The sequence below is a fragment of the Ovis aries genome, chromosome 20, assembly GCF_016772045.2.
Source record: "Ovis aries strain OAR_USU_Benz2616 breed Rambouillet chromosome 20, ARS-UI_Ramb_v3.0, whole genome shotgun sequence".
Taxonomy (NCBI): domain Eukaryota; kingdom Metazoa; phylum Chordata; class Mammalia; order Artiodactyla; family Bovidae; genus Ovis; species Ovis aries.
The window spans coordinates 31179764-31204762 of NC_056073.1; the positions used below are offsets into that span (position 1 = coordinate 31179764).

At 40.2% G+C, this 24999-nt stretch overlaps 1 protein-coding gene across 4 annotated transcripts in view; it reads right to left on the minus strand.

Annotated features, from left to right (window-relative positions):
• Positions 1-4982: 4982 nt before the first annotated feature.
• The window catches only part of SCGN (secretagogin, EF-hand calcium binding protein), a 51412-nt gene continuing 31395 nt past the window's right edge, over positions 4983-24999 (minus strand). For 3 of the 4 annotated variants that reach the window (XM_042236873.2, XM_012101158.5, XM_004019094.6), the window contains 5 exons: positions 16765-16820; positions 12731-12776; positions 12424-12483; positions 11261-11329; positions 4983-5545 (listed from right to left, as the gene is read on the minus strand). In XM_042236873.2, coding sequence (XP_042092807.1) covers positions 5417-5545; positions 11261-11329; positions 12424-12483; positions 12731-12776; positions 16765-16820 — 360 coding nt within the window. In that variant the 3' untranslated portion in view covers positions 4983-5416. Of the gene's footprint in view, positions 5546-11242; positions 11330-12423; positions 12484-12730; positions 12777-16764; positions 16821-24999 lie in introns of all 4 variants that reach the window. The other variant, XM_012101160.5, reaches the window with a different exon arrangement.

Consider the following 24999-nt stretch of genomic DNA (forward strand, 5'->3'; position numbering starts at 1 on the left):
AGTCTCTCTGAGAGCTCTGAGAACTATTCTGAAGAGATGAAGGGGGAGGCCAAAACATACGTGATTTTGGCAAAGGGTACGTGCAATCAAGAACTCATCATAGAAGATTTTACTATTTTTGAGAAACAGATACCTTAGTTAATGAACAGTATTAGTGCTTTTCTAAGTATGGGAAGATGCAAGAAACTGGGGTCACAAGTCTGAAAATACCTAGCTCAGGGCCAGTTCTGTCAGTCTTCCCAGAGCACAAAGTATCTCATCCTGATTTTTGCCCTGAAGTCCTTTCAAGGTGTATTATGTCAGTGACCACCACATGGCTGATGACTTGATTCTTACAGAACTAGATAGTGGGTAACATTATTTTACAGTCCCCCCTCCCCCCCGCCTTTCTATCTTAATTTCAGACAAAATTTTGGAGGCATTTCATGGTAACTTTGTCCCACGGGGCTAAGAATGCTCATTCCCAAGTTAGGCAAGGATTTCCTTGATAGGTCACAGCACACAAGTCCAGTAACAGCACACGAGTTAAAGTAGCCAAAAGTCTCTGGACCACCTGTCTTTCTAGCCTGTTCTGGTCTAGGAAATGTTTCCTTTTTGTTGCTTCTTGCCATATTTAGAGTTATAATATTACAGCCATTGATCTTACGGAGCTGGATATTTGATCATTTCACATCGCCAAATCATTCACTTTATCTGAGGCTCAGCCATGTGTTTAGTAATGTAAGAAACAGTCTTGTAAAATAAGCAGAATACAGGTAACATAGCTAGTAGCATTAATAAGCTCATAAGTATTTATGCTAAGAACTTACATTAGGTGTGGTGCAATGTATTGCCTGGCTATCTGACCAGTCTGTTCTGCACTAATCGCAATCTTGAAGGGAAATATTACATTGGCTGCACCTGTAGGTGGTCTGCACCCACCAGGCGAATGGTGAGTCATCATGACCCCTTATATGATAGAGAAAGAATGTTCTCTTCTAAGGAGTTATATGGCTGGCATCAGAAGGAGAAAACTTGATCTTTATGGTTGAGCGTGTGTTTCTGCCCCTGGGGAGTCTGATTAATGCATACTGTGGATGCATAATACACATGAGAAGGAAGGAGGAGGCCCAGAAGGGCAGAGAAAAATTTTATGTCTGAATTTTCCTTGTCTTGTCTTAAACTGTGAATTTCTATTTCATTACTTGGCATTGTACTAAGATATATATGTGTGTGCTATGATAGGGTAGGACCAGCTTTTGGAAGATATCTAAAACAAGGTTTTGTGAACTTGAAAGCAGCTTATCACTTCATTGGAAATGACAAAACCTGATGTCTAAAACAACTGCAGAAGAATTGGAGTCAAATTATGAAGTATTGGTTAAATAATGAGAGAAATTGGTGGACAGTTTGGAAAAATTGACACTTGAGCAGATTTTTAAAGAAAGGATAGATTTTAGCTAGTGAAGGGAAGATATATGAGGTGAGAGGAAGAGACTAGAGACCAGACAGAGGTAAAGAAGAGGGAATAGCCAGCTGTAGGCACCTCTGCAGGGAAGGGAGGGGGCAGCAGAGAGCAGAGCCCACCCTCAGGGAAAGGAGCCCACCCAGAGGCACTAAGACTTCCTAGATATGTGGAGAGGGAGCATTCACAGTTGCAATTATTAGTTCTTCTAAACCTGGAAGGAAAGAAGAGAGAGGATCCATGAGGGAATAAAGACAGATTTTTATCTGTCAGATTGATTGATTTGATAGTTAGAAACTTAATTATCCTAAAAGTCTGAGACTCATATATGTTTATCTGAGTAAAGCAGAAATACGCTGACTATTACCATTTCTAAAACTTATAAGCCTTCAGAACTTACATACAATCAAGAGGCAGTCAAGCAGTCAAAAAGCAGAACTTTTTAAAAGCCTAAGTACTGGTACTAGGGCCTCTGAAGCTGTTTGTTTTTAAATAGCAACTCTTATCTGAGTTCAGTAAGAAAGTTTATTTGTGCAACTATTAAATTCATTCAAACTGCTGGATTTTATAGGAATTTTGGCTTAATTGATCAGATACTGCAATGTTAGGACAAGATAAAGCTAGTTACCCATACCAGTTTTACTGAAATTTTATAGAAATTGAAATCTATCATTCAACCTTTTATTTTAGGTGACATTATGTAGTAAATTGGAGAAGGAAATGGCAACCCACTCCAGTACTCTTGCCTGGAAAATTCCATGGATGGAAGATTTGTTTTGCTGTGTAGAAGCTTTTTAGTTTAGTTTAAATCAGTGGTTCCACTTACTGATTTTTGCTTCTCTTGCTTGTGCCTTTGGTGTCATATCCCGGCCCCCCCCCCCAAAAAAAAAAAATTGTTGCCAAGATGAATGTCAAGGAGCTTCCACTCTAATTTTTTTCAAGGAGTTTTATTGTTTCAGCTCTTACATTTAAATCTTTAATCCATATGAAGTTAATTTTTGTGAGTGGTATAAGATAGAGATCCAGTTTCATTCTTCTACATGTGCTTATCCAGTTTCCCCAATGCCATTTATTGAAGAGACTATTCTTTCTCTTGAGTATTCTTGGCTCCCTTGTCAAATATTAGTTGACCATATATGTGAGGATTTATTTCTGGCCACTCAATTCTATTCCATTGGTCTATGTATCTGTTGTGTATTCCATACCATACCATTCTTATTACTGTAGCTTTGTAGTAAAGTTTGAAATCAGGAAGTGTGGTATCTTCAGGTTTGGTCTTCTTTCTTAGGAGTGCTTTAGCTATTTGAGATCTTTTAAGGTTCTGTATAAATTTTAAGATTGCTTTTTCTGTTTATATGGAAAATGCTATTGGAATTTCGGTATGGATTGCATTGAATTTATAGATGGCTCTGGGTAGTACGGGCATTTTAACAACATTCTTCCAAATGATAAACATGGTATATCTTTCCATTTATTTGTGACTTTTTCAATGTCTTTCATCAGTGTTAGTTTTCAGCATTACAGATCTTTTATTTCCTCGGTTAAATTTATTCCTTAGTAATTTGTTATTTTTGATGCTATTGTGAATGGAATTGCTTTTTTTGTTTTTCATATATTTTGTTGTTAGTATATAAAAATGCTATACTCAATGTTTTTATATTTGAAGATTGGGCTTTGGGGAAGTGATTAGGTCACAGGGCAGAGTCCTCATAAATGTAATTAGTTCCCTTATAAAAGAGACTCCAGAGAGCTTCACTGCTCCTTTCCCTGTTAGAGGAACTGTGAAAAATAAATGTTTGTTTTTTAAGCCACCCGCTCAATAGTATTTTTGTTGTAGTAGCCAGAGTGGACTGAGATAACTATCTATTAATGAACAGGTACACGTGTGCTAAGTCAGTTCAGTCATATCTGACTCTTTGGGACTCTATGAACTGTGGCCTGCCAGGCTCCTCTGTCCATGGGATTCTCCAAACAAGAATACGGAGTGGGTTGCCATACCCTCCTCCAGGGGATCTACCCAACCCAGGGATCGAACTGCATCTCTTACGTCTCCTGCATTGGCAGGTGGGTTCTTACCACTAGTGCCACCTACGAAGCCCCATTAATGAACACACCAGCACAATGTCCTGTAGAACATGTGACGCAAACTTACTGAGAATGTCTCTGAGTGAACTCACTCCTTAAGTGGCACAAACCCATCTTCCTTGATCTCTACCAGTCCTTTCTTTGAATGCTGGGAAAGAAACCTAAGGTTTTCAAACCTAAGGTTATGATTGGGCAGGAACCCTGGGAGCTTCTGATAGAATTTCAGTGCCCTCAGTGAATCTTAACAAATTATCCTTAAAAGAATAAGCTTCTCTTCCCCATTCACTTCTACCTCAGTCATCGCTAGAAAGTCACTGAGGACCCTAAGCTAAGAATTTATACAGCCACAGTTGCAGCAGTGAACCTCAAAGGTGGTCTTCATGCGGATAAAAGGGAAAGTCATGAATTAAATGAATATAGGTCAGCTTAGGGTCCAGTTTTTTTTTTTCCATCTTGTAGACTGAGATCATCTCAGCCCTTGAAATGTTTGTTCTTTGAAGGATGTCTGGGTACACAGTTACTCAACATTTGGACAATGAGAAGTCTGTCTGCTTGGCTTGCCCTGTGCTGTTTCTTGGACTGTCTTTAAGCTCCCATGAAGAGTTAATCCACACTGAGTGATCCAGACTTGGAGAAATGTCCTGCTGGGGGATGTGGTGGACCCCGCAGTGAGACCAAACCTCTGGGGAGGGGCCAAGTTTTCCTGAAAGGTACATGAAAACTGACCACATACATGTGTGTGTGTGTACATATACACATTGTCCATTTACACTTTATCCATTCCTTGTCAATGGGCATTTAGGTTGTTTCCATGTCTTGGCTGTTGTGAATAGTGCTGCTGTGAACATAAGGGTGATGTATCTTTTTGAATTATAGTTTTGTCCGAACATATTCCCAGGTGTGGGAGCTGGATCATATGGCAATTCTATTTTTAGTTTTCTAACCAACCTCTATACTATTTCCCATAGTGGCTGTACCAACTTACGTTCCCACCAACAGTAAAGGAGGGTTCCCTTTTCTCTGCACCCTCTCCCGCATTTGTTTGTCGGTTCTAATTATGGCCAGTCTGGACTGGTGTGAGACAGTACCTCATTGTAGTTTTATTTTGCATGTCTCTAATAATTAGTGACATTGAGCATCTTTTCATGTGCCTACTGGCCATCTGTTTGTCTTCTTTGGAGAAATGTCTATCAAGGTCCTCTGCCCATTTTTCAATTGGGTGTTGGGATGAGTGTTCAGGTCTTCCCCATGCAGTGAGATGGGGGTGATTATTGTCAAATCCTACTGTTGACTGAAACTCATTTGGGCACCTGAGAACGATGGAAGGATTGGTGGTGTGGCTCCCATCAGGATCTTCTCCCCTCCCCCACCCCAAGTTAGAGAACTGGTTCCTCCTTCCAGCCATCAGGTAGAACCCTCCAATGGTCACAACACAATAAGTTATTTCTGCACCTTTGTTTCCAGCTGCAGGTTTATTTCCACTTCAGAATCTATTTGTAGAAGTCACGAGACTGCCATAGGTGCCTCATACTGTTGAGTAGAAAGCCCACAGGAAGAGGACAGACAGATGGACTCAGCTGCCCCCACCTCCTCAGACAGGCGGAGGACAAGCCAGGCAGACCCTGGAGGTCAGCTGAGTCCTTAGGGGGACAGGAAAGGCCAGGGTCAAAGGGAAAATAACACAAACTCTGCATGGGGGGCTTCCAGTAAAGGCAGGGAAACACCATGCCATTCAAACAAAGACCCTCCAGTCCCCCTCCTTGCCTAAGAATGCCACACCATTTGTTAGAAAGTTTGCCTACTGTCCCCGATAGCAAAGAACAGATAGAATTTTACCAGCAGGAGCTCAGAAACATACTAAGAACAAAAGATGAAGTGGTCTGAGGATTAGGGGTTGATTTTCAGCCCAAGACACAAAGCCAGTTCAGACTTCTGAATTTTTCCATCCTTGTTCACATCGCAGTGGCGCAAAAGAATCTCGCGAAACTTATCAAGGTCCACCCCTCTGATGTTGGGCTGAGGACAACAAAAAATAACATGTCAGTAGGCAAGTCAGTGGTGGTCCCACCCTTTCATGCTGCCCTGCCCCCACTCCCTGTCTACTAAACTTAGGGGCCACCCAGGCTTCTGGGAGCGCCTCCCTGAAGACAGGCCTCCAGGGAGGATTCCCTCTCTTCATCCCGCCAAGGACTAGTTTTCTGCTACCAGGTTCAATTTTCATCCTGTCCCTTCAGGTCAGAGAATGTCTGTTCCTACATCACTTCTCTGCAGTTTGTACAGAAAACCTGCCTTTTTCACAACCACAATAAAGATATTTTGCCTTAGAGCAGAAGATGGTTACCAAAATTCTGTCTCACTACAATGATGAGAGAAGGCGCATTTATTAACTCCCTGCGGAGATACTGAAATCTCCCTCTAGTTTTTAAAAGGGTAACAATGAATTAAAATCTAAAGAATTATGTTGTTGAGCCAGATAGCCCCCATCAGATTTATTCCAAGGAATATTTCAGGGGCTAAGAAGGAATTGGGATGCAAGTCAGCTAGGAAAATGTTCTAAACTCAAAGGCCTGCAAAAGTGAACAATGGTGGATGGAACTCAATGATTCTTCCTAGGTTATTTTATTTAACCCTTACAATAACTCTGAGAGGTAAATGATTACTCCTTGTTTACAGATTAGAACACAGGCTTAGAAGAACTGAGACATCTTGCCATGCCAGAAGTTGCAGGAACATTTTTGATCCCAAGTCTTTTGTCCCCAGTTAAGTACTCATGTCACCAGTTCTCACTGACCTTGTGGGGAATGGCTGGCCTAATGAAAGCCATACGAATGGTGATGAATCTAAATTTGAAAGTCAGTGTCTGAAGAGAATGGAAAAACCAACTAATCAGATTTCCAAACCCTTTGATTTTCAAACCCTTCAATTAGTGGACTAGTTATGAGTAAAGAGTGCAGGCAGCAGTTTGCAGAGTTTCAGGAACTCTCAGAAACATTTCCCATCACCTAACCTCACCCCTAGGTTTCCTCACTTCCAAAGAAAGCTCTAGGAAACCTGCAATAGGAAACAAAACCTTTCATTCTACAACTAGACAGCCATGTTAAGACAAGCTAATTGGCACTGTCCCACAGGGTAAATGACTGACACCAGATCTACCCTGATAGAAGGTTTTAACAGAGAAGGGGAAAGAACAGCAAAAACTGGGAGCCAGATGGCAGAGAGCAAGAAGAAAACACACCAGAGTGGGGCAAGATTCTGGGGGAATCAGGAAGGGGAAATTGGGGGCCAGAAGCTAAACTTGATAGACTTCATTTCTCTGCCAAGAATCTCTTGAGCGATTGGACAAAGAGGCTAAGGCATAACCTATTGTCTGTAGGTTCTCTTTGTTGAGTAGAGCTCCCTGGGTATCAGTGCCAAGCAGGTGTAGAAGTGGCCCCAGGGAATGTGGCCTAGAAGTTCTGAAAACAGCAAGCTACCCTCTGTGGCTCCGTATTAAAGGCTCGTTTGCTGCACAGTTACAAGGCAAGGGTGTTTGGTCTTCAGTATCCTCAAACCACTTTGGCTACAACCCTTTCTGCAGCAAGTGACACCATGTCTTAGGATCCTTTTAGCACTCTTTTGAAAAGACTCAAGTGGTAATCATTTACATATTAGCAAAAATTAATTTGCTAAGATATTTATGCAATAACCAGACTATTCTAAGTGCTTTTTCCCTCCTTAACATGTTTCCTGCAAAAGAATTATTCCTTTAAGTGAGTTGAAATATTTTTGCATGTGTGGAAGTATGTGTTGGGGAGGCATTTGTGGGTATGAATGTGGGTGTATGCAAAGGAAGTTTCTTTGGACCTTTTGAGTTGTTTCTAATGCTTGATAACTTACTAGGAGTCAGGAGAACTGAATGACACTGCTCATAAATGCTTGGATCACAGAAGACAAATCATTTGAAACCACTGAGGGCCTCTGTTTTAATAACAAGTTGCCAATATAAACACATTCAGTTTCACCTTCTAAGGTCTCTATGCATCCCCTCTTGCCAACCATCTTCTTGTCAACAACAGAAAAGCAGATGGTATATCTAGCAGGGAAGAGAATAAACTGTTGAGACCTGGGGGCAGGAGCTCTCGTCGTCTCCAGGCAGACACCTTGGTCATCTCTGGCGTCCCTTTTATATGGCTTCTAACATTATTGTTCACATGTCTACTTCTTGGTGGGTGCTTAGAATCTTCAATATCTTGCCTTCCCACTTTCTAGTTTAGGATGTAGATTGTTTTGTTGGTGTTGATTGTCTTGCTGTGCTAAGTGACCTATAGTCTTTTAAAAATTCATATGCAGAAATTATGGTGTCAGCTCCCTCAGGGACTTGCTGTCTCAACGCATCGATGGAGAACAGGCTTGGGTACTATTTTCCAGAGGTTAAAGAAAAGGGTGATCTGGTAATCAAATAATCCTTTTAACACAAATTCAACCTATGCATCATACATGACTGTACAAGAATTAAAAAGCTATAAAATAAGTGTGCTCAAGTCATGTCCAACTCTTTGCAACTCCATGAACTATAGCCTGCCAGGCTCCTCTGTCCATGGGATTTTCCAGGCAAGAATATGGGAGTGGGTTGCCATTTCAGGATTATTGTAAACATCAGGGATTCTGTCTAGAATTGTATGTTTAGAAGTTGAGCCAACCCCCTGCTAACTCCATGGCATGCTCTGAAAATTGCTTTTAAAATAAGTTACAGATATTGGCTTAATTGCCTTGTGGCCCTTTCTTATAAAATGAAAATAAAATCCACAGGAGATGGCTGTAGCTAATGAAGCTGAGAAATATCAGATCTCAGTGGTCTCAATGTCAGGGTCTCAATGACCCAATGGTCATAATGGACTACATCTTTCAAATTGTGCGGTGAATATTTTTTTAAGCAACATGGAAGACTAGAAAGATCCAATAAAGATAGACACCTTCAATCATCTTGCTTCAGGAGAGAACATTAGTAACTAATTACTGTGTACATACTTTGTAGCTCAAGAGATCAGCTCCTATAAACTGATTTGTATTACAGACCACAGTCTGACTCAGTCCTTAGACACCAGCTGTCTCAAGCTGTCTGGTACTAACATGGAGAAGTTCCAATAGCCCCACAGAAATAGAGTGGCAAGGACAGAAATGATGGGGAGCTTTTGATTTCACATAGAGGCGCTATGAGTCCATTAAAAAGTGACACAGACTTCTGCTTCCAGCCCAGGTTTTTAGATGGTCTCAAATTTTTTCCTTTAATTTTCTCTAGAAAATTATCTTCTCTGCTCTGTTGCTGGTTTAGATTTTACTTCCATGGTCTCGCATTAACCTTTGGAAGCCATTGCCAAACCCAGAGATGGTTGAAAGACAATTGAAAGAGTCTGTAAGGATCTGAAGCCTCTAGGCTCGGCAGGCAGTTAGGAGCCCTGGCTCCACTACAGAGAGGCAGCCACACAGCTCTGGAAAACAGGTTCCCAATCCCATTTATTCTAGCAAAAGCAAATTAAAACTCTAGTTAGACAAGGCCTTCTGCTGTGCAGCTTTAATGTCCCATAGATAAACTGCTCACTTTCTATGACAGAAATCATTCTGGTGTTACATAGATAATGAGTGAAATGGGATTTTTCCCTTAGCAATCAGCCTGTAAAAGGCAACACCACACCAACACCCAGCAACTGTTCTGACTGTGCAAACACTGGTGAAATCTCCGACAGGAGCAACATGTGAAGGAGACAAAGAAGGGGCAAGGGGCCAGTTGAGTGGGATTAATAAGAGTTAGGAGTTATCCTCATTAGACCTCAGAAATAAAAGAAATGTCTCATCCATACCTGCTTAACTACAATATGTAAACTTCCTGGAGATTTATGCCGAAATCAGTATCTGGGCATTTTTCCACTGCAAAACCCCATAATTCTAATCAGATTTTCAACATGGTCTGAGACTTCAAAAAGAGTTAATAATTGTTGCTACTCTAACTTATTGCCATCAAAGCCAATCAAAAAATGACCCTTGTGTCCTATACAAACCTCAAAAGCAATCCCTAATGATATTATCCCTAAGGTCACAAAGAGTCGGACACAACTGGGTAACTGAACTGAAGGATATGAAACTACTAAATTCAGTGGCTACACAGTCCCATAGAAAAACACCCACATAAGAATTGAAAATATCTGGATTTTTCCTGGATCATGCAGCTAGTCAGTACAGTTCATCAGGATCTCAGAGGAGATTGCTTTTTCAAACATTGTTTACCCTACATGGAACAGCTCTGCGATGCAGATATGATCTAAATTACATAAATCCCAACCACTGCAGTGCCTTCCTAAATAAAATAGCCATCTTAGGCTAGGTGTTAGAGCAGCCTGCTGCAGGGTTGGGGGCACTGAGTTCAGCGATGTGTGCGCGGGACATTTTGAAGGAGGTCGCCATTATCTTCATGACCTCCACCATAGTCTCAGGTCTCAGGTCAAACAACAGGAGGCAACACAACCCCGCCCATCAACAGAAAATTGAATTAATGATTGACTAAGCATGGCCCTGCCCATCAGAACAAGACCCAGTTTCCCCCCCAGTCAGTCTCTCCCATCAGGAAGCTTCCATAAGCCTTTTCTTATCCATCAGAGGGCAGACAGAATGAAAACCACAATCACAGAAAACTAATCAACTGATCACATGCACCACAGCCTTGTCTAAATCAATGAAACTATGAGCCATGCTGTGTAGGGCCACCTAAGATGGACGGGTCATGGTGGAGTCTTCTGACAAAATGTGGTCCACTGGAGAAGGGAATGGCAAACCACTTCAGTATTCTTGCCTTGAGAACCCCATGAACAGTATGAAAGGGCAAAAAGATAGGACACTGAAAAATGAACTCCGCAGATAGGTAGGTGCCCAATATGCTGCTGGAGAAGAGTGGAGGAATAACTCCAAAAAGAATGAAGAGATGGAGCCAAAGAGAAAACAGCGCCCAGTTGTGGATGTGACCGATGATGAAAATAAAGTCCGATGCTGTAAGCAGCAGTATAGCATGGGAACCTGGAATGCTGGGTCCATGAATCAAGGGAAATTGGAAATGGTCAAACAGGAGCAGCCCCTTGGTGTTTAAAAAAAAAAAAAAGAAAATCCCAAGTATGGAATTTATTACATGAAATTAAACGTTTTAGTTATTCTAGTAACCAAGTCCATAGGAGGAAGACTTTCTTTAATCAAAAAATAAAATAGCAAGGTGCTCCTTTGGTAAAATGGATAACTTTTAAATAATGGTAACAAGAAGCTCCTATGGGGGCTTCACCTAATTGGAACTACAAATGATCTCAAGAGTGGAGAGATTTGTTGGGTTTCACAAATGCTCAAGGGCTTCCCAGGTGGTGCTAGTGGTAAAGAATCTGCCTGCCAGTGCAGGAGACATAAGAGACACAGGTTCGACCCCTGGATCAGGAAGATCCCCTAGAGGAGAGCATGGCAACCCACTCCAGTGTTCTTGCCAGGAGAATCCCATGGACAGCAGGCTGCAGTCCATAGGGTTGTAAAGAGTCAGACACGACTGAAGAGGCTTAGCACACATGCACAAATGATCAAAGTTTGTTAAATAGGCTGCATCCCTAGATTTTCTGCATCATTACTCTTTGGCCCTACTGATTCCCCCCAAATAAACGATGGAATCAAAACAGCAGGCCCAATTCCTGATGAGAATGATCTATCTACCCGGTCTCATGAAGTCACCTGGACAAGCTCCATCATGTCTTTGACAAACCCATCCACTTCTGGGCCTTCTAGGGCTCCAGTTTTACTCTGAAAGATGAAAGATCCAATCAGCCAAATATAACTTTCTTAAGTCAAAAAGCTTAAAGAATAAATTACACAAGTAGACCAAATCCGTATTCTTTTGTGACTGCAAACAAGTTTGGAAATGGCATGTTCTAACATGTTCGCTGTGTAGGACATGCATGCTCCACATAAATCAAAAGAATTCACTCTAAGTAACTCCCCTCATATAATCAATGGCATGGTTTGGAATAGTTTTGATGGAAGCAGTAGTTTTGAGTTCCTTACTGTGACAAATAGCATTAAAGACTATACCAACTTTATTTACTTCCCAAATACCAGGACTCAGTTCAGACTCGTGCTAATTACACATTCATTGACCCTTTGCAGGCCATATTGCCATTTTAAGATTTTGCTTTATGATTTAGCAATGATTTAATTATTTTCAAAACATTTTAAATTCAAGAGGTACTAGATTGAGTGAGCATATTAGAATTAGAATATGGTTCATGTATAAAATATTTTTACCCATTTTATAAGAATACCTGTAAAAGTACAATACATATTTAAATATTTCAGTTTCTTGTCTAAAGTTTCAGTTATGACAAGTCATCCATTTTCTTCAAGATTTTTTTTAATCCTGACCCTTTAACATATCATTTTTTTAAAAAATCCATTTCCTTAGTGTGTTTTACCAGACACTACTACAGTAATTGCTATATGCCAGGAATTCCTCTAAGAGCTTTACAAACATGAATTCACTTTCCCGCTATTTCTTTAGATTGGGTGTAGTTTTTTTGTATGACTATTTGCTTTTGTATTTGAGCATACTAATATAGAGACCAAGAGGGAGAAACTTTTTTAGTTTGGCTATAAGGCACAGGAAAAAAAAAAAAAAAGACTTTATTTTCTTCTCCATCAATACTTCTATGTCTATTTTTACTTAATTCTCAGAAGGTTTATTATAGAGAAGCTAAGGGTGCCTTGACATAGCAACATACATGTGTGATTGCTGTTCATTACATAAGGTTAGGGTCTGTGATTGGATGACAACACATAGGGACTAAACAAGCTTCCTACCTAAAGATGGCCAGCATAGTATATCAAAAAAGCACACTTACAACATCATAGTGAGCAAAGATTTTCTCAAAGTCCCTTTTTCTTTCTTCAGAGGAACAAGCCTGCGTATGGAGAAAGTAGTATGTCAGTCAGTAATGTGAAACTTCCGTTGTACCATTCCTCCAGGGTCTTAGGCAACTTTTATAAACTTTTAGTCAACAATGCTTAATCCCTTAATTCCAGCACTGAGCTTTGTCAGTCTCTAAATAAACTGAAGGCAAGAGAATTAAATGCCCATCTTCCCTCCCACTGAAATCTGTGGAGAAATATGAATGATACAAACCCATCTAGAGAAGTGTCACTACTTACATCCATTTTAAATTGGAGAAGGAAGTTTTCCTGAAGAGCCAGAATCCTAAACAGGAAAAAAACCCAAAAACAAAAAATGTAATCCATGGGATGATCTTTCAGCTCTCAATTAGAAGTAAAATGTGTAATTCAAGTGTGAGGAAAGGACAGGCAATTTCCAAGTTATATTCTGCATAATAGGATATGTGCTTGGAAAACAGGAATTTATACAGTACAAAAATTTAAAAAGGGAAAGACTTTCACAGGAATTAGTAGTCACCATAGACATTTAAAAATTCCAGCAAGGTTGCAGGTACAAGGTCATATGCAAAATTCAGTTTTTCTATATATTAGTAATGGCCAATCCAAAAAAGAAGGCAAGAATACCATTCCATTTATAATAGTATCAAAAAGAATAAAATTCTTAGGGGAAAGTATGAGACCCTAAGACTTAGAGAGTGATTTTTTCCAACATTGATCTATAGTTTTCAAAGATGACCTAAATATTATTGCAGCCATGAAATTAAAAGACGCTTGCTCCTTGGAAGAAAACTTATGACCAACCTAGACAGCATATTAAAAAGCAAAGGCATTACTTCGACAGCAAAGGTCTATGTAGTCGAAGCTATGGTTTTTCCAGTAGTCATGTATGCATGTAAATTGGACTACAAAGAAAGCTGGGCACCAAAGAATTGATGCTTTTGACCTGTGGTGTTGGAGAAGACTCTTGAGAATCCCTCGGACTGCAAGGAGATCTAACCAGTTCATTCTAAAGGAAATCAGTCCTGAATATTCATTGGAAGGACTGATGTTGAAGCTGAAACTCCAATACTTTGACTACCTGATGTGAAGAACTGACTCATTGGAAAAGACCCTGATGCTGGGAAAGACTGAAGGCAGGAGGAGGAGAGGATAACAGAGGATGAGATGATTGGATGGCATCACAGACTCAATGGACATGAGTCTGAGTAAACTCTGGGAGTTGGTGATGGACAGGGAGGCCTGGTGTGCTGCAGTCCATGGGGTTGCAAAGAGTCAAACATGACTGAGCGACTGAAGTGAAATATTATTGAAGGACATCCGTGATCAGGAATTAGACTTAATATTATTAGGATGGCAATATGCCTCAAATTTATCTGTATATCCAACACAATTACTATAAAAATCCCAGTTGCCTTTTTTTTTTTTTTGCAGAAATTGATAATCAGATTTTACAATTCATGCAGAAGTTCAAGGGATTTAGAATACCCGTAACTATCTTGAACAAACCTTTGAAAATCATTCCTGATTTAAAGATTTACTCGAAGCAACAGTAATCAAGATAAGGTGGAGTGTACAACAGAAGATGTAGCACTATCGTAGGGATAGACACATGGATCAGTGGAATAGAAAAGACAGTCTAACAATACACCCATACATTTATGGTCAATTGATTTTTGCCAAGGCCATTGAATGGAGAAAGAATAGTCTTTAAAGAAATGGTGTTGTGGCAGATGGATATCCACATAGACTCCTACTTCATACCATATATAAAAATTAACCCAAAAGGTATCAAAGGCCTAAAAGTAAAAACTTAAATAATAAAACTCTTAGGAAAAAACATAAGGATAAATCTTCAGAAGCTTAGATTTTGGCAGGGGTTTCCTATATATGACACCTAGAACATAAGCAACCAAAACAAAATTCTGTTAAATTAGATAAATTCAGTTCAGTCACTAAGTCGTATCCAACTCTTTGTGATCCCATGAACCACAGCACGCCAGGCCTCCCTGTCCATCACCAACTCCTGGAGTCCACCCAAACCCATGTCCATTGAGTTGGTGATGCCATCCAACCATCTCATCCTCTGTCGTCCCCTTCTCCCACCGCCAATCTTTCCCAGCATCAGGGTCTTTTCAAATGAGTCAGCTCTTCACATCAGGTGGCCAAAGTATTTGCAGTTTCAGTTTCAAAATCAGTCCTACCAGTGAACACCCAGGACTGATCTCCTTTAAGATGGACTGATTGGATTGCCTTGCAGTCCAAGGGACTCTCAAGAGTCTTCTCCAACACCACAATTCAAAAGTGTCAATTAGATAAATTAGGCCTCATCAAAATCAAAAACTTTTGTTCTTCCAAGGATATAGTCAAGAAAGTAAAAAGGGAAAGTATACAATGGGGGCAGAGAGTTTGCTAATCATGTATCTGATAACAATCTAGTATCCAGCATATGTAAAGAATTGCTACATATGCTATATATATATTGCTACATATGCTACAAAGAATTGCCACATATTGCTACATATTTTAATTTCCAGTAAAAGAAAAATTAACCCAATTTTAAAGTAGGCAAACGATGTGAATGGACATTTCTCCAAAGAAGATGTACAGATAGCCATGAAAATATGTACAAAATCATTAGTCATCAGGGAAATACAAATCAAAATTACGGTGAGGAACACACCCACTAGGATGATGCCAACAATAAATGCTGGTTAGAATATGGAGAAATTAGAACCAAACCTTCGTACAGTATTGGTGGGAATGTAAAATGGCATGTCCACTTTGGAAAGCTGTTTAGCGGTTTTTCAGAAAAGTAAGCACAGAACTACTATATGAATCCTGAATTCCACTCCCAGGTATATAACCAAGAGAATCAAATACTTATGGTCACACAGAAACATGTACAAAGGTGTCCATAGCCTCATTATTCATAATAGCTTAGTAGTAGAAGAAATAACCTGCATGGTCATCAACCAATGAACATATGAACAAAACAGTATACACATACAATGAAATATTATTCAGGTAGAAAAAGGAAATATCGATATATGCTACAGCATGGATGATCCTTGAAAACCTTATGCTAAGTGAAATAGCAAGACACTAAAGACCACATATTGTATGATTCCATTTATATGAAATGCCCAGAACAAATATATAGGAACAAAAAGTAGATTAGTGGTTGCCAGGGACTGGCGGGAGAAGGGAGGAGATAATAATTCTTAATGTTATGCAATATCTTTCTGCCTTAGTGAAAATGTTCTGGAATTAGTAGTAGTGATGGTTGAGCAACCTTATGAATACACTAAAATATACTGAATTTTACACTCTTTTAAAGTGTGAATTATATAGTATATAAGTTATCTTCAATAAAAGTTACCTATTTCTCTTTTCTGCATAATTTCAATTGTACTTCAGTGGAATTGAGTCAGTTTTAAAAGACTAAAACCTTGCATTTATGTTATATTTATAATAATGGGTGTATATATAGGGAAAGGGAAAAAATATAACAGTTTGGAAAATTTTGCTTCTCTGGGTGTCCAGGGTAGAGAGAATTAAATTAAGCCAAATAGAGGGCAGACCATTCTGGGACTCGGCAAGAAATACTATTCTCATCTATTTGTTGACATCATATTTTAGAGTTTTTAGACATTTTTTCCTTTGGAAAGGAGCTTCTATATAGAGTAATAGGGCTTCCGTTCAGAATTAGGGATAGAGAAAGAAGATTCCCATGAATAAATATTTTAGGAATTTTTTGTCATTGAATCTGTTCCTTATTGCTGCTGTAACAAATTACCATAAACGTAGTAGCTTAAAACAACACAAATTAATATCTTATAGTACTGGAACTCAGAAATCTGAAATGGACTTCACTGGTGTTTCACGGTGTTAACAGGGTTGTATTCCTTATGGAGGTTTTAGGGGAGAATCTGTTTTCTAGCGTTTTTCAGCTTCTAGAAGCTACCTGCATTCTTTTATGGCCCCTTCCTCTACTTCAAGACAGCAATATAACAAATTTCTCTGTGATTCTGATCTTCTGCCTCCTCCTTCCATGTTTAAAGGACCCCTGTTATCATATTGCATCCACCCAGATGTTTCAGAAGAGTCTATTTTAAGGTCTGTTACTTAGCAATATTAATTCTATCTGCAACCTTAATTATCTTTGCCGTGGAACATAAGATATTCACTGGTCCTGGGAGGTCAAGTCTCACCTTTCAGAAAGGATAGTGTGCTGTCTTTAAACTCCTAGGAATGTGTTTCTGAATCTTTGACACCACTTCCATGCTACTCACCTTGCCAAGTCATTAAGATCCAACCGGCCATCTTTATTTTTGTCAAAGATCTTCATCTGGAATGCAGAAGGGGAAAGGACTGTAAGAAATACGTGTAATGGGAATTTATTTTGAAAGTCTTTGAAGCGCTTTGCTAGTTTGTTCTTCTGATTATATATTAAATTGGCTGAGGCTGACTCATAGGGTCTCTCCCTACAGAGGACAGAAGAAATATTTTTTCCATGAAGGCAAAAGTAGCTGAGGAGGATATGATACAGGAGAAAGTCTCCCTCTATAAGCCTCAGAGGACTGTAGGAAGGAAGAGAGACAGTGAGGCAGAGATGAGAGGGAAGTAGACAGATGTGTGAGCTCACTACTGGAAAGGGGTTCTGGAGGGAGAAGGGCACTGGCTACGGAAGGACAACACTGCGTGTAGAGAGTTGCTATGGCTTCGCTTTGCCCGGACACTCTGAGATCCCAAGGATTTGGATGCTGACTCAAGGACCAGAAGGCCTTCCATGGAGCCAGCTGAGTATGAGATGATATGGGTCAGAGGATAGGGGTGGGTCACTGAATCAGCAAGCTGGAAGGAGGGTGTGGCAGAGAATTAGTGGTATGCATTCAGCAGAAATTAAAGGATGGCTTCAACCATGAGCATCAGCAAGGTAGCAGCAACTGTGTGGTCAGGAGGCATCACCCTGGAAACCAGAGCAGTGTATCCAGGGACCTGGACTCCTCCTCTTCACCATGAGGTTCTCAGGGCCACTCTTCTCTCCTTACCCACCTTGATGTCATTTTTAGAGAAGGGTCTGGCTGAGACGTCTAAGATGCTGAGCTCTTCCTTACTCAAAGAGGCTGTTTAAATTTATTAGATCAGACTAAGCTTTAAACAAGATAGGATTAAAAATTAAAATGGGAAAGACCAGATTGGTTTAGGCAAGGTAGAGGAGACACATTTTTTTACATATCTAAGTTGTACTAGGAGTGGATTTTGTGACTTAGCAACATTTTGGTGGTGTAGGATATTTCTAAATATATCCTTATGAGGAGGCTGTACAGGGAAGAAGAAGCAGTGAGATAATCTGAGGATAAATCTAACAGATTTTTACATTAAAAGCACATAAGTCCTTTCTTCATCTTTCCTTGTTGGGACCTAACAAACACCATGATAGGCTTCAGGGACTAAGGTAGGACTCACGGGAAAAGCTGAGTCATTGCCCAGTGAGGTCATCCCCACGGATGCCAGGACTTGTCTAATCAGCATACTCCCCATAACCTGGTTTGAGTTTATCAGGACGTAAAAGACAGCCCCCTGCAGCCAATAGCCAATTAGTAAATACCAGGAAACCCCTACAGCCTATAAAGATTAGCCAATTAGTAAATACTAGGAAACTCCTGCAGCCAATCAGCCCTTGCCAACTCTCTGTTCTAAAACCTATAAATACTGCTGTAAATCTGGGCTCAGGGCTCCTTGCTCCCCTCCACTGTGTTGAATGTGGCGGGAGCCCTAGCTCGAGCTAGAAATAAAACCCCTTCATGTTTTTGCATTGCTGTGGACGTCTTATTCTCTCAGTTTTGGGAACTCGGACTCTGGGCATAACATCCTCACTCTCTAAATCAAGTTTATTTTTACTATTTGAAGTGAATTTGAAATCCCATTCTCCCCAAACCTTGGCATCACAAATGTGTATTACAAAATTTATTAAAACACAGAAGCCATCTTGAAAAGGTAGAATGGTTGCTAATCTGGTTATATGAATTTATCAGGATTTTCTTCCTCCCCAAACTCAATTACGAAAAGATCTCAGAAAATGACCAGTTTGTAAGAGAGAGGGAGGAGTAAGCTCCTAGTAATTCATGGTCTCAGTAACTGAGAAAGTTGTTTGTAAATAGGTCTGTACTAACTCAAGAAAGTACATTTGGTGAATTTTGAATGTTTGGCAATTTCTGTGGCAGGCAGGGGACATAAGGGTTTCTTAATTTTAGCCAACACTTCATATTTTAATTTCATTTAATCATCACCACATTCTTAGAAGAAATAGTTGCATGCCATACAGGCAGGGAACTGGAATTTAGCAGGATTAATTTGTCTAAGAAAGTAGCAAGATTTGAATCCAAGCTTATCTGTCACAAGAACTCTTTGCATAAACCAGGCTCTTAGCTTTACTGGCTCTGGACATCTCATGGTTAATGTGGTACATGCTTTATTTTTGGTTATGAAAGAAAACATCTGGCACCATAGATTATGCCAGAGATGTGGTATTTACTTTTTCTGATTGCCCTTCTTTCTGTGAGAAAGCAAAAAAAAAAAAAAAAAATCTATTTATGTGCGTTTCCCTCTGACCTTTGTGGACATTTGCTCATGGTACAAGTTGCTCATGGAGGGCTTTGGTGGTTCATGGGGGTGGCAGTGGGGACAGGATTCCATTCTGGGGACTTCTCCGGTGGTCCAGTGGCTAAGACTCCCATGTTCCCAATGCAAGGGGCCCAGGTTCAATCCCTGGTCAGGGAACTAGATCCCACATGCCACAACTAAGAGTTTCCATGCTGCAGCTAGATCCCTCATACTGCAAGTAAGACCCAACAAGGCCAAATAGTTCAAAAAAAAAAAAAAAGATTCCATTTTCATCCCCACATTTTTCAGTACTAAGTACATGAAAGGTTCTATAAAGTCTCTTGAAATGGAACACAATGACTTACTGACAAACTCTTTAAAATTCTGTAGGCCAGCAGGTCCCCCTCTTAGGCAAAAGACCCCTCCGCGTCTGTACTTATACCCAGCATTCTCCTAAGACTGAATAATAGCTTTATCTTAATTTTTAAGATCCACATAGGTGCCATCTAGTGATGCTTTAGTCGTTAAGTTGTGTCTGAGTCTTTGTGACTCCATGTACTGTAACCCACCCAGGCTCCTCTGTCCATGGGATTTCCCAGCCAAGAATACTGAAGTAGGTTGCCATTTTCTTCTCCAGGGGATCTTCCCAACCCAAGGATCAAACTCATGCCTCCTGCTTGGCAGGTGGATTCTTTACCGCTGGGCCACCTGGGAAGCCCCAGTAGATGCCATAGTGATTGTAAATGCAAATTCATTTAAAACCATTACTGGGTTAATCATAACTTCTTACCAGAAACAATAGGTCCAAGGTACGACTACAGTCCATGAATTTTTTTTAACAATTGTTAATTGATAAATTGAGATAGAGTGCAAGGTCAAAAATATGCAGGTAGTTCAGAGCAAAGAGTACAAAGGAAAAGTCCCTCCTGTCCTTATTGTAGAGATAATTACCATTCATAGACTGTATCCTTTCAGAAAATTTTTAAACATTTTAATATACCTCTCAATTTTTTTTTTGGGGGGGGGACAAATAGGACCACATTCTATGTATTATTTGCAACTTTTTTTTTAACCAATATTTTTGGAAATCACTCCTTAACAGGTGCTTTTGTTTCTTTGTTTACTTAAAAACATTCTCATTTTTAAAAAGTCTGAATATTGTTGTCATGTACACTTTCAAAAAGGATTTAGAGCCCCCTCCCAGGTTACTAAGTCAAGAATTGTATGTTGAATAATTGGGTGTCCCTAGTGGTTCAGCACTAAAGAATCCACCGTCAGTGCAGAAGACACAGGTTCCATCCCTGGGTAAGGAAGATCCCCTGGAGAAGGAAATGGCAACCCACTCCAGTATTCTTGCCTGGGAAATCCCATGGACAGAGGAGCCTAGCGGACAATAGTCCACGGGGTCACAAGAGAGTCGGATATGACTGAGCGACTAAAGAACAACAAATGTTGAATAGTTACCATGTGTCTAACAACATGCAAGGCACTGTGAGAGACTCAAAAATCATTAAGGTGGTACAGGCTTTTAGGAGCTTACAATGTAATTGGAGCAGCAAAAATGAATATCTGAAATAAGATTCAGCATTATCTCCTTGACCACTGAGACAAAGAAACAGAACGATGTGTTAGAATACTGAAGAATACTGAGAAAGGATATGGGATTTCAGATAAGTCCCAAAGGAGGGGCAGCTTGAAAGGTGGAATTCATATTCACTGGGTTGAGAAAGATCCCCAATGAAGCAGGTCTTTAGGGGAAGGTCAGAAGGTCAGTCCTGGATATGCTAGGTTTGAGAGGCATATTTGGGCATCCAGCTGGAGACATACATTCAAGTATATGCAAGCAGCTCAGAGAAGTACTCTCAGTTAGAGCTATAAACTGGAGGAGGTCACCATTAGCTGGTATTTAAAACCATGACCCTGGGTGAGGTCATCAGTAGCATAATGGTGGACATGGAGGAGAAGAGATTTCAAGAGAGCCTGGCAGGGGAGGGATAAATTTGGATTGGAGTTGAAATAGACACATGACTATATATAAGTTGAGAGCTCCAAAGAATAGCAAGGAGAGATAAGAAAACCTTCCTCAGTGATCAGTGCAAAGAAAAAGAGGAAAACAATAGAATGGGAAAGACGAGATCTCTTCAAGAAAATTAGAAATACCAAGGGAGCATTTCATGCAAAGATGAGCTCAATAAAGGACAGAAATGGTATGGACCTAACAGAAGCAGAAGATATTAAGAAGAGGTGGCAAGAATACACAGAGGAAGTATACAAAAGGGATTTTCATGATCCAGCTGATCATGATGGTGTGATCACTCACCTAGAACCAGACATCCTGGGACGTGAAGTCAAGTGGGCCTTAGGAGGCGTCATTGTGAACAAAGCTAGTGGAGGTGATGGAATTCCAGTTGAGCTATTTCAAATCCTAAAAGGTGATGCTATGAAAGTGTTGATATTCTAGCAAATGCTAGCATATTGATATGCTAGCAATATGCTAGCAAATTTGGAAAACTCATCAGTGGCCACAGGACTGGGAAAGGTCAGTTTTCATTCCAATCCCCAAAAACGGCAATGCCAAAGAATGCTCAAACTACTGCAAATTGCACTCATCTCACACAGTAGTAATTCTAACATCTCCTCCATGTCAAAATTCTCCAAGCAAGGGTTCAACAATATGTGAACTTCCAGATGTTCAAGCTGGAATTAGAAAAGGCAGAGGAACCAGAGATCAAATTGCCAACATCTGCTGGATCATGGAAAAAGCAAGAGAGTTCCAGAAAAACATCTATTTCTGCTTTATTGACTATGCCAAAGCCTTTGACTGTGTGGATCACCACAAATTGTGGAAAATTCTGAAAGAGATGGGAATACATCATCAGGTATACATCATCAAGACCAACTTACCTGCCTCTTGAGAAATTTGCATGCAGGTCAAGAAGCAACAGTTAGAACTGGACATGGAACAACAGACTGGTTCCATATAGGAAAAGGAGTACGTCAGGGCTATATATTGTCACCCTGCTTATTTAATTTATATGCAGAGTACATCTTGAGAAATGTTAGACTGAATGAAGCACAAGCTGAAATCAAGATTGCCAGGAGAAATATCAATAACCTCAGATATGCAGATGACACCACCCTTATGGCAGAAAGTGAAGAAGAACTAAAGAGCCTCTTGATGAAAGTGAAAGAGGAGAGTAAACAAGTTGGCTTAAAGCTTAATATTCAGAAAACTAAGATCATGGCATCTGGTCCCATCACTTCATGGCAAATAGATGGAGAAACGGTGGGAACAGTGTCAGACTTTATTTTGGGGGGCTCCAAAGTCACTGTAGATGGTGATTGCAGCCATGAAATTAAAAGACACTTACTCCTTGGAAGGAAAGTTATGACCAGCCTAGAAGCATATTAAAAAGCAGAGATGTTACTTTGCCAATAAAGGTCCGTCTAGTCAAGGCTATAGTTTTTCCAGTAGTCATGTATGGATGTGAGAGTTGGACTATAAAGAAAGCTGAGCACCAAACAATTGATGCTTTTGAACTGTGGTGTTGGAGAAGACTCTTGAGGGTCCCTTGGACTGCAAGGAGATCCAACCAGTTTATCCTAAAGGAGATCAGTCCTGAGTGTTCATTGAAAGGACTGATGTTGAAGCTGAAACTCCAACACTTTGGCCACCTGATGTGAAGAGCTGACTCATTTGAAAAGACCCTGATGCTGGGGAATATTGAAGGCAGAAGAAGGGGAATGAGAGAATGAGATGTTTGGATGGCATCACCAACCCAATTGACATAAGTTTGAGTAAGCTCTGGGAGTTGGTGATGGATAGGGAGGCCTGGTGTGCTGCTGTCCATGGGGTTGCAAAGAGTTGGACACAGCTGAGCAACTGAACTGTATGTAAAATAGATAATAAATAAGAACCTACTGTATAGCACAGGGATCTCTGCTCAGTATTCTAATGGCCTGTATGGGAAAAGAATCTAAAAAAGTGTATAACTCATTCACTTTGCTGTGCATCTGAAACTAACAAAACATTGTGAAAAGTGAAGTGTTAGTCACTCAGTTGTGTCCAACTCTTTGCAGTCCCATGGACTATATCCTACTAGGCTCCTGTATGCATGTAATTCTCCAGGTGAGAATACTGGAGTGGGTAGCCATTCCCTTCTCCAGGGGATCTTCACAACCCAAGGATAAAACCCCAGTCTTCTGCATTGCAGACAGATTCTTTACTGTCTAAACCAACAGGGAAGTCAACTCTATTCCAATAAAAATTCGAAAAAAAAAGCCTGGTTGTGTCTTAGGTTGGCTTGGATCAGAGACCTAGGGAAGGAAGCAATTGGAAGTTAGATGCTATAATCCAGGCATGAAGGATGAAGAATGAGAGCTTGGACAGGCTAGAGGAAGGGGGTATTCTCTTTGTGTGACACATTCTCAGATTTCATTGTTTTTGCAGTAGTTCGCATTCCATGCTCTAATTAGGTATATGAGTTTAGTATGTCCCACATGTATGAGCTTACATTTTAAAAAGCTCAATATTACCTAATAATATTCTATTCAGGCAGCTATTCTTTCCCCCTGCCAGGTGTTAGCAGCCTTTCTTAATTAGGTGTCATAATTGGAATTTGTTAATAGTTTCCTTCCTTGTACAGAACATTAATTAGGAGTTTAGGTGAGACAAGGTTGCAGACCTTAGCTTTTCTCTTCTGACTGGATGTTCTGCCTTGACTTGTTCATTTTTCAGGTTTCAAACAGTTTTCAAATACACCAATCCTTATTTGGGTCAATTTGAATTCATTTAGTAGGTTACATCTAAATAAAGCATTTAATGATAAACCTTGGAGCCACATCTTTAATGCACTGTTGCTCTGACTGTGTCCATTGCTCAGTAAAAAGCCATTAAAGCAGCAGTAAAGTGATTTTACACTTGGTGTGTTGCTTAGTTAAAGCTCAGATCCTAGAAGTCTTTTTTTTAAGTGTTGAGTTTCTAAAAGTTAGTGTACCCAAAAGCCTTTAGGGAGATGTAAAAGGCCTTTAAAAAAAAATGTAGCCCGTATCTGTTCATTGGAAAAGTATAAATTGCCTCTGCAATTTAAGAAAGAAAAATGAAATAGATAGGCCTGAATCTCATTAAAGTGGTCTGATTTTCAGGGCAAACTCAGATCCTTGGGTAGAAACTCTCACTAGATTCTTGAACACTTATCTATCTCACCAGTGCATAAAGGACCAATGAGGGGTCATCTGGAGTTTGATTGATCATGGTCCTATCCTCATGGGATAGTGTGGAATAAAAATGAATGCTTAACTGCAGCATGCTTGAGCAGAAGCAGCACGGGGTTTTAGCTATGAAACAGACACACAACATGAGTAACAGGACAGTCTTGGTCCATGGACGTTTCTCAACACCGATACTCAAAAGTTGGTTAAGACCGTTCGGATTCCCCTCAGCTGCCTCTCAGGACTCTCAGCTTCTGGATCTAAGCTCAAAGTCATCAAAAGTGTACATTGCTGTTTCTGTCTTCATTTCACTGATTTTCCTCAGGTTAGGGCATTCCATTGTAAGGGCTGCCAGCCTGAGGTTTCTTAAATGTAAACCATAAGACTGTGAAGAAAAGAGCTTTGGCTGATGAGTGATGAGCAGAATCTCTTTTCAGCCAAGTATCAGCTTTGTAAACAGCCTACATGTCTCCTCCCTGCCTGCTCCTACCCCTTATGATGGGAAGTTTGACTGAGGTGAGCCCTGGGGCTTTATGCAGCCACAGTTCACTCTTCTTCCCTTTCTCCCTTCCCCAGTTTAATCCATCAGTGTTCCTCCCTTCTCCAGAACAATTTTGTAGAACCCATTCTTGTTCCCCATTGTCTTTGATTGCTTTGTTTCCTCTTTGGTGTTTAATAAGCTGTCAGTTTGCAGGACTGTTTAGGTACTT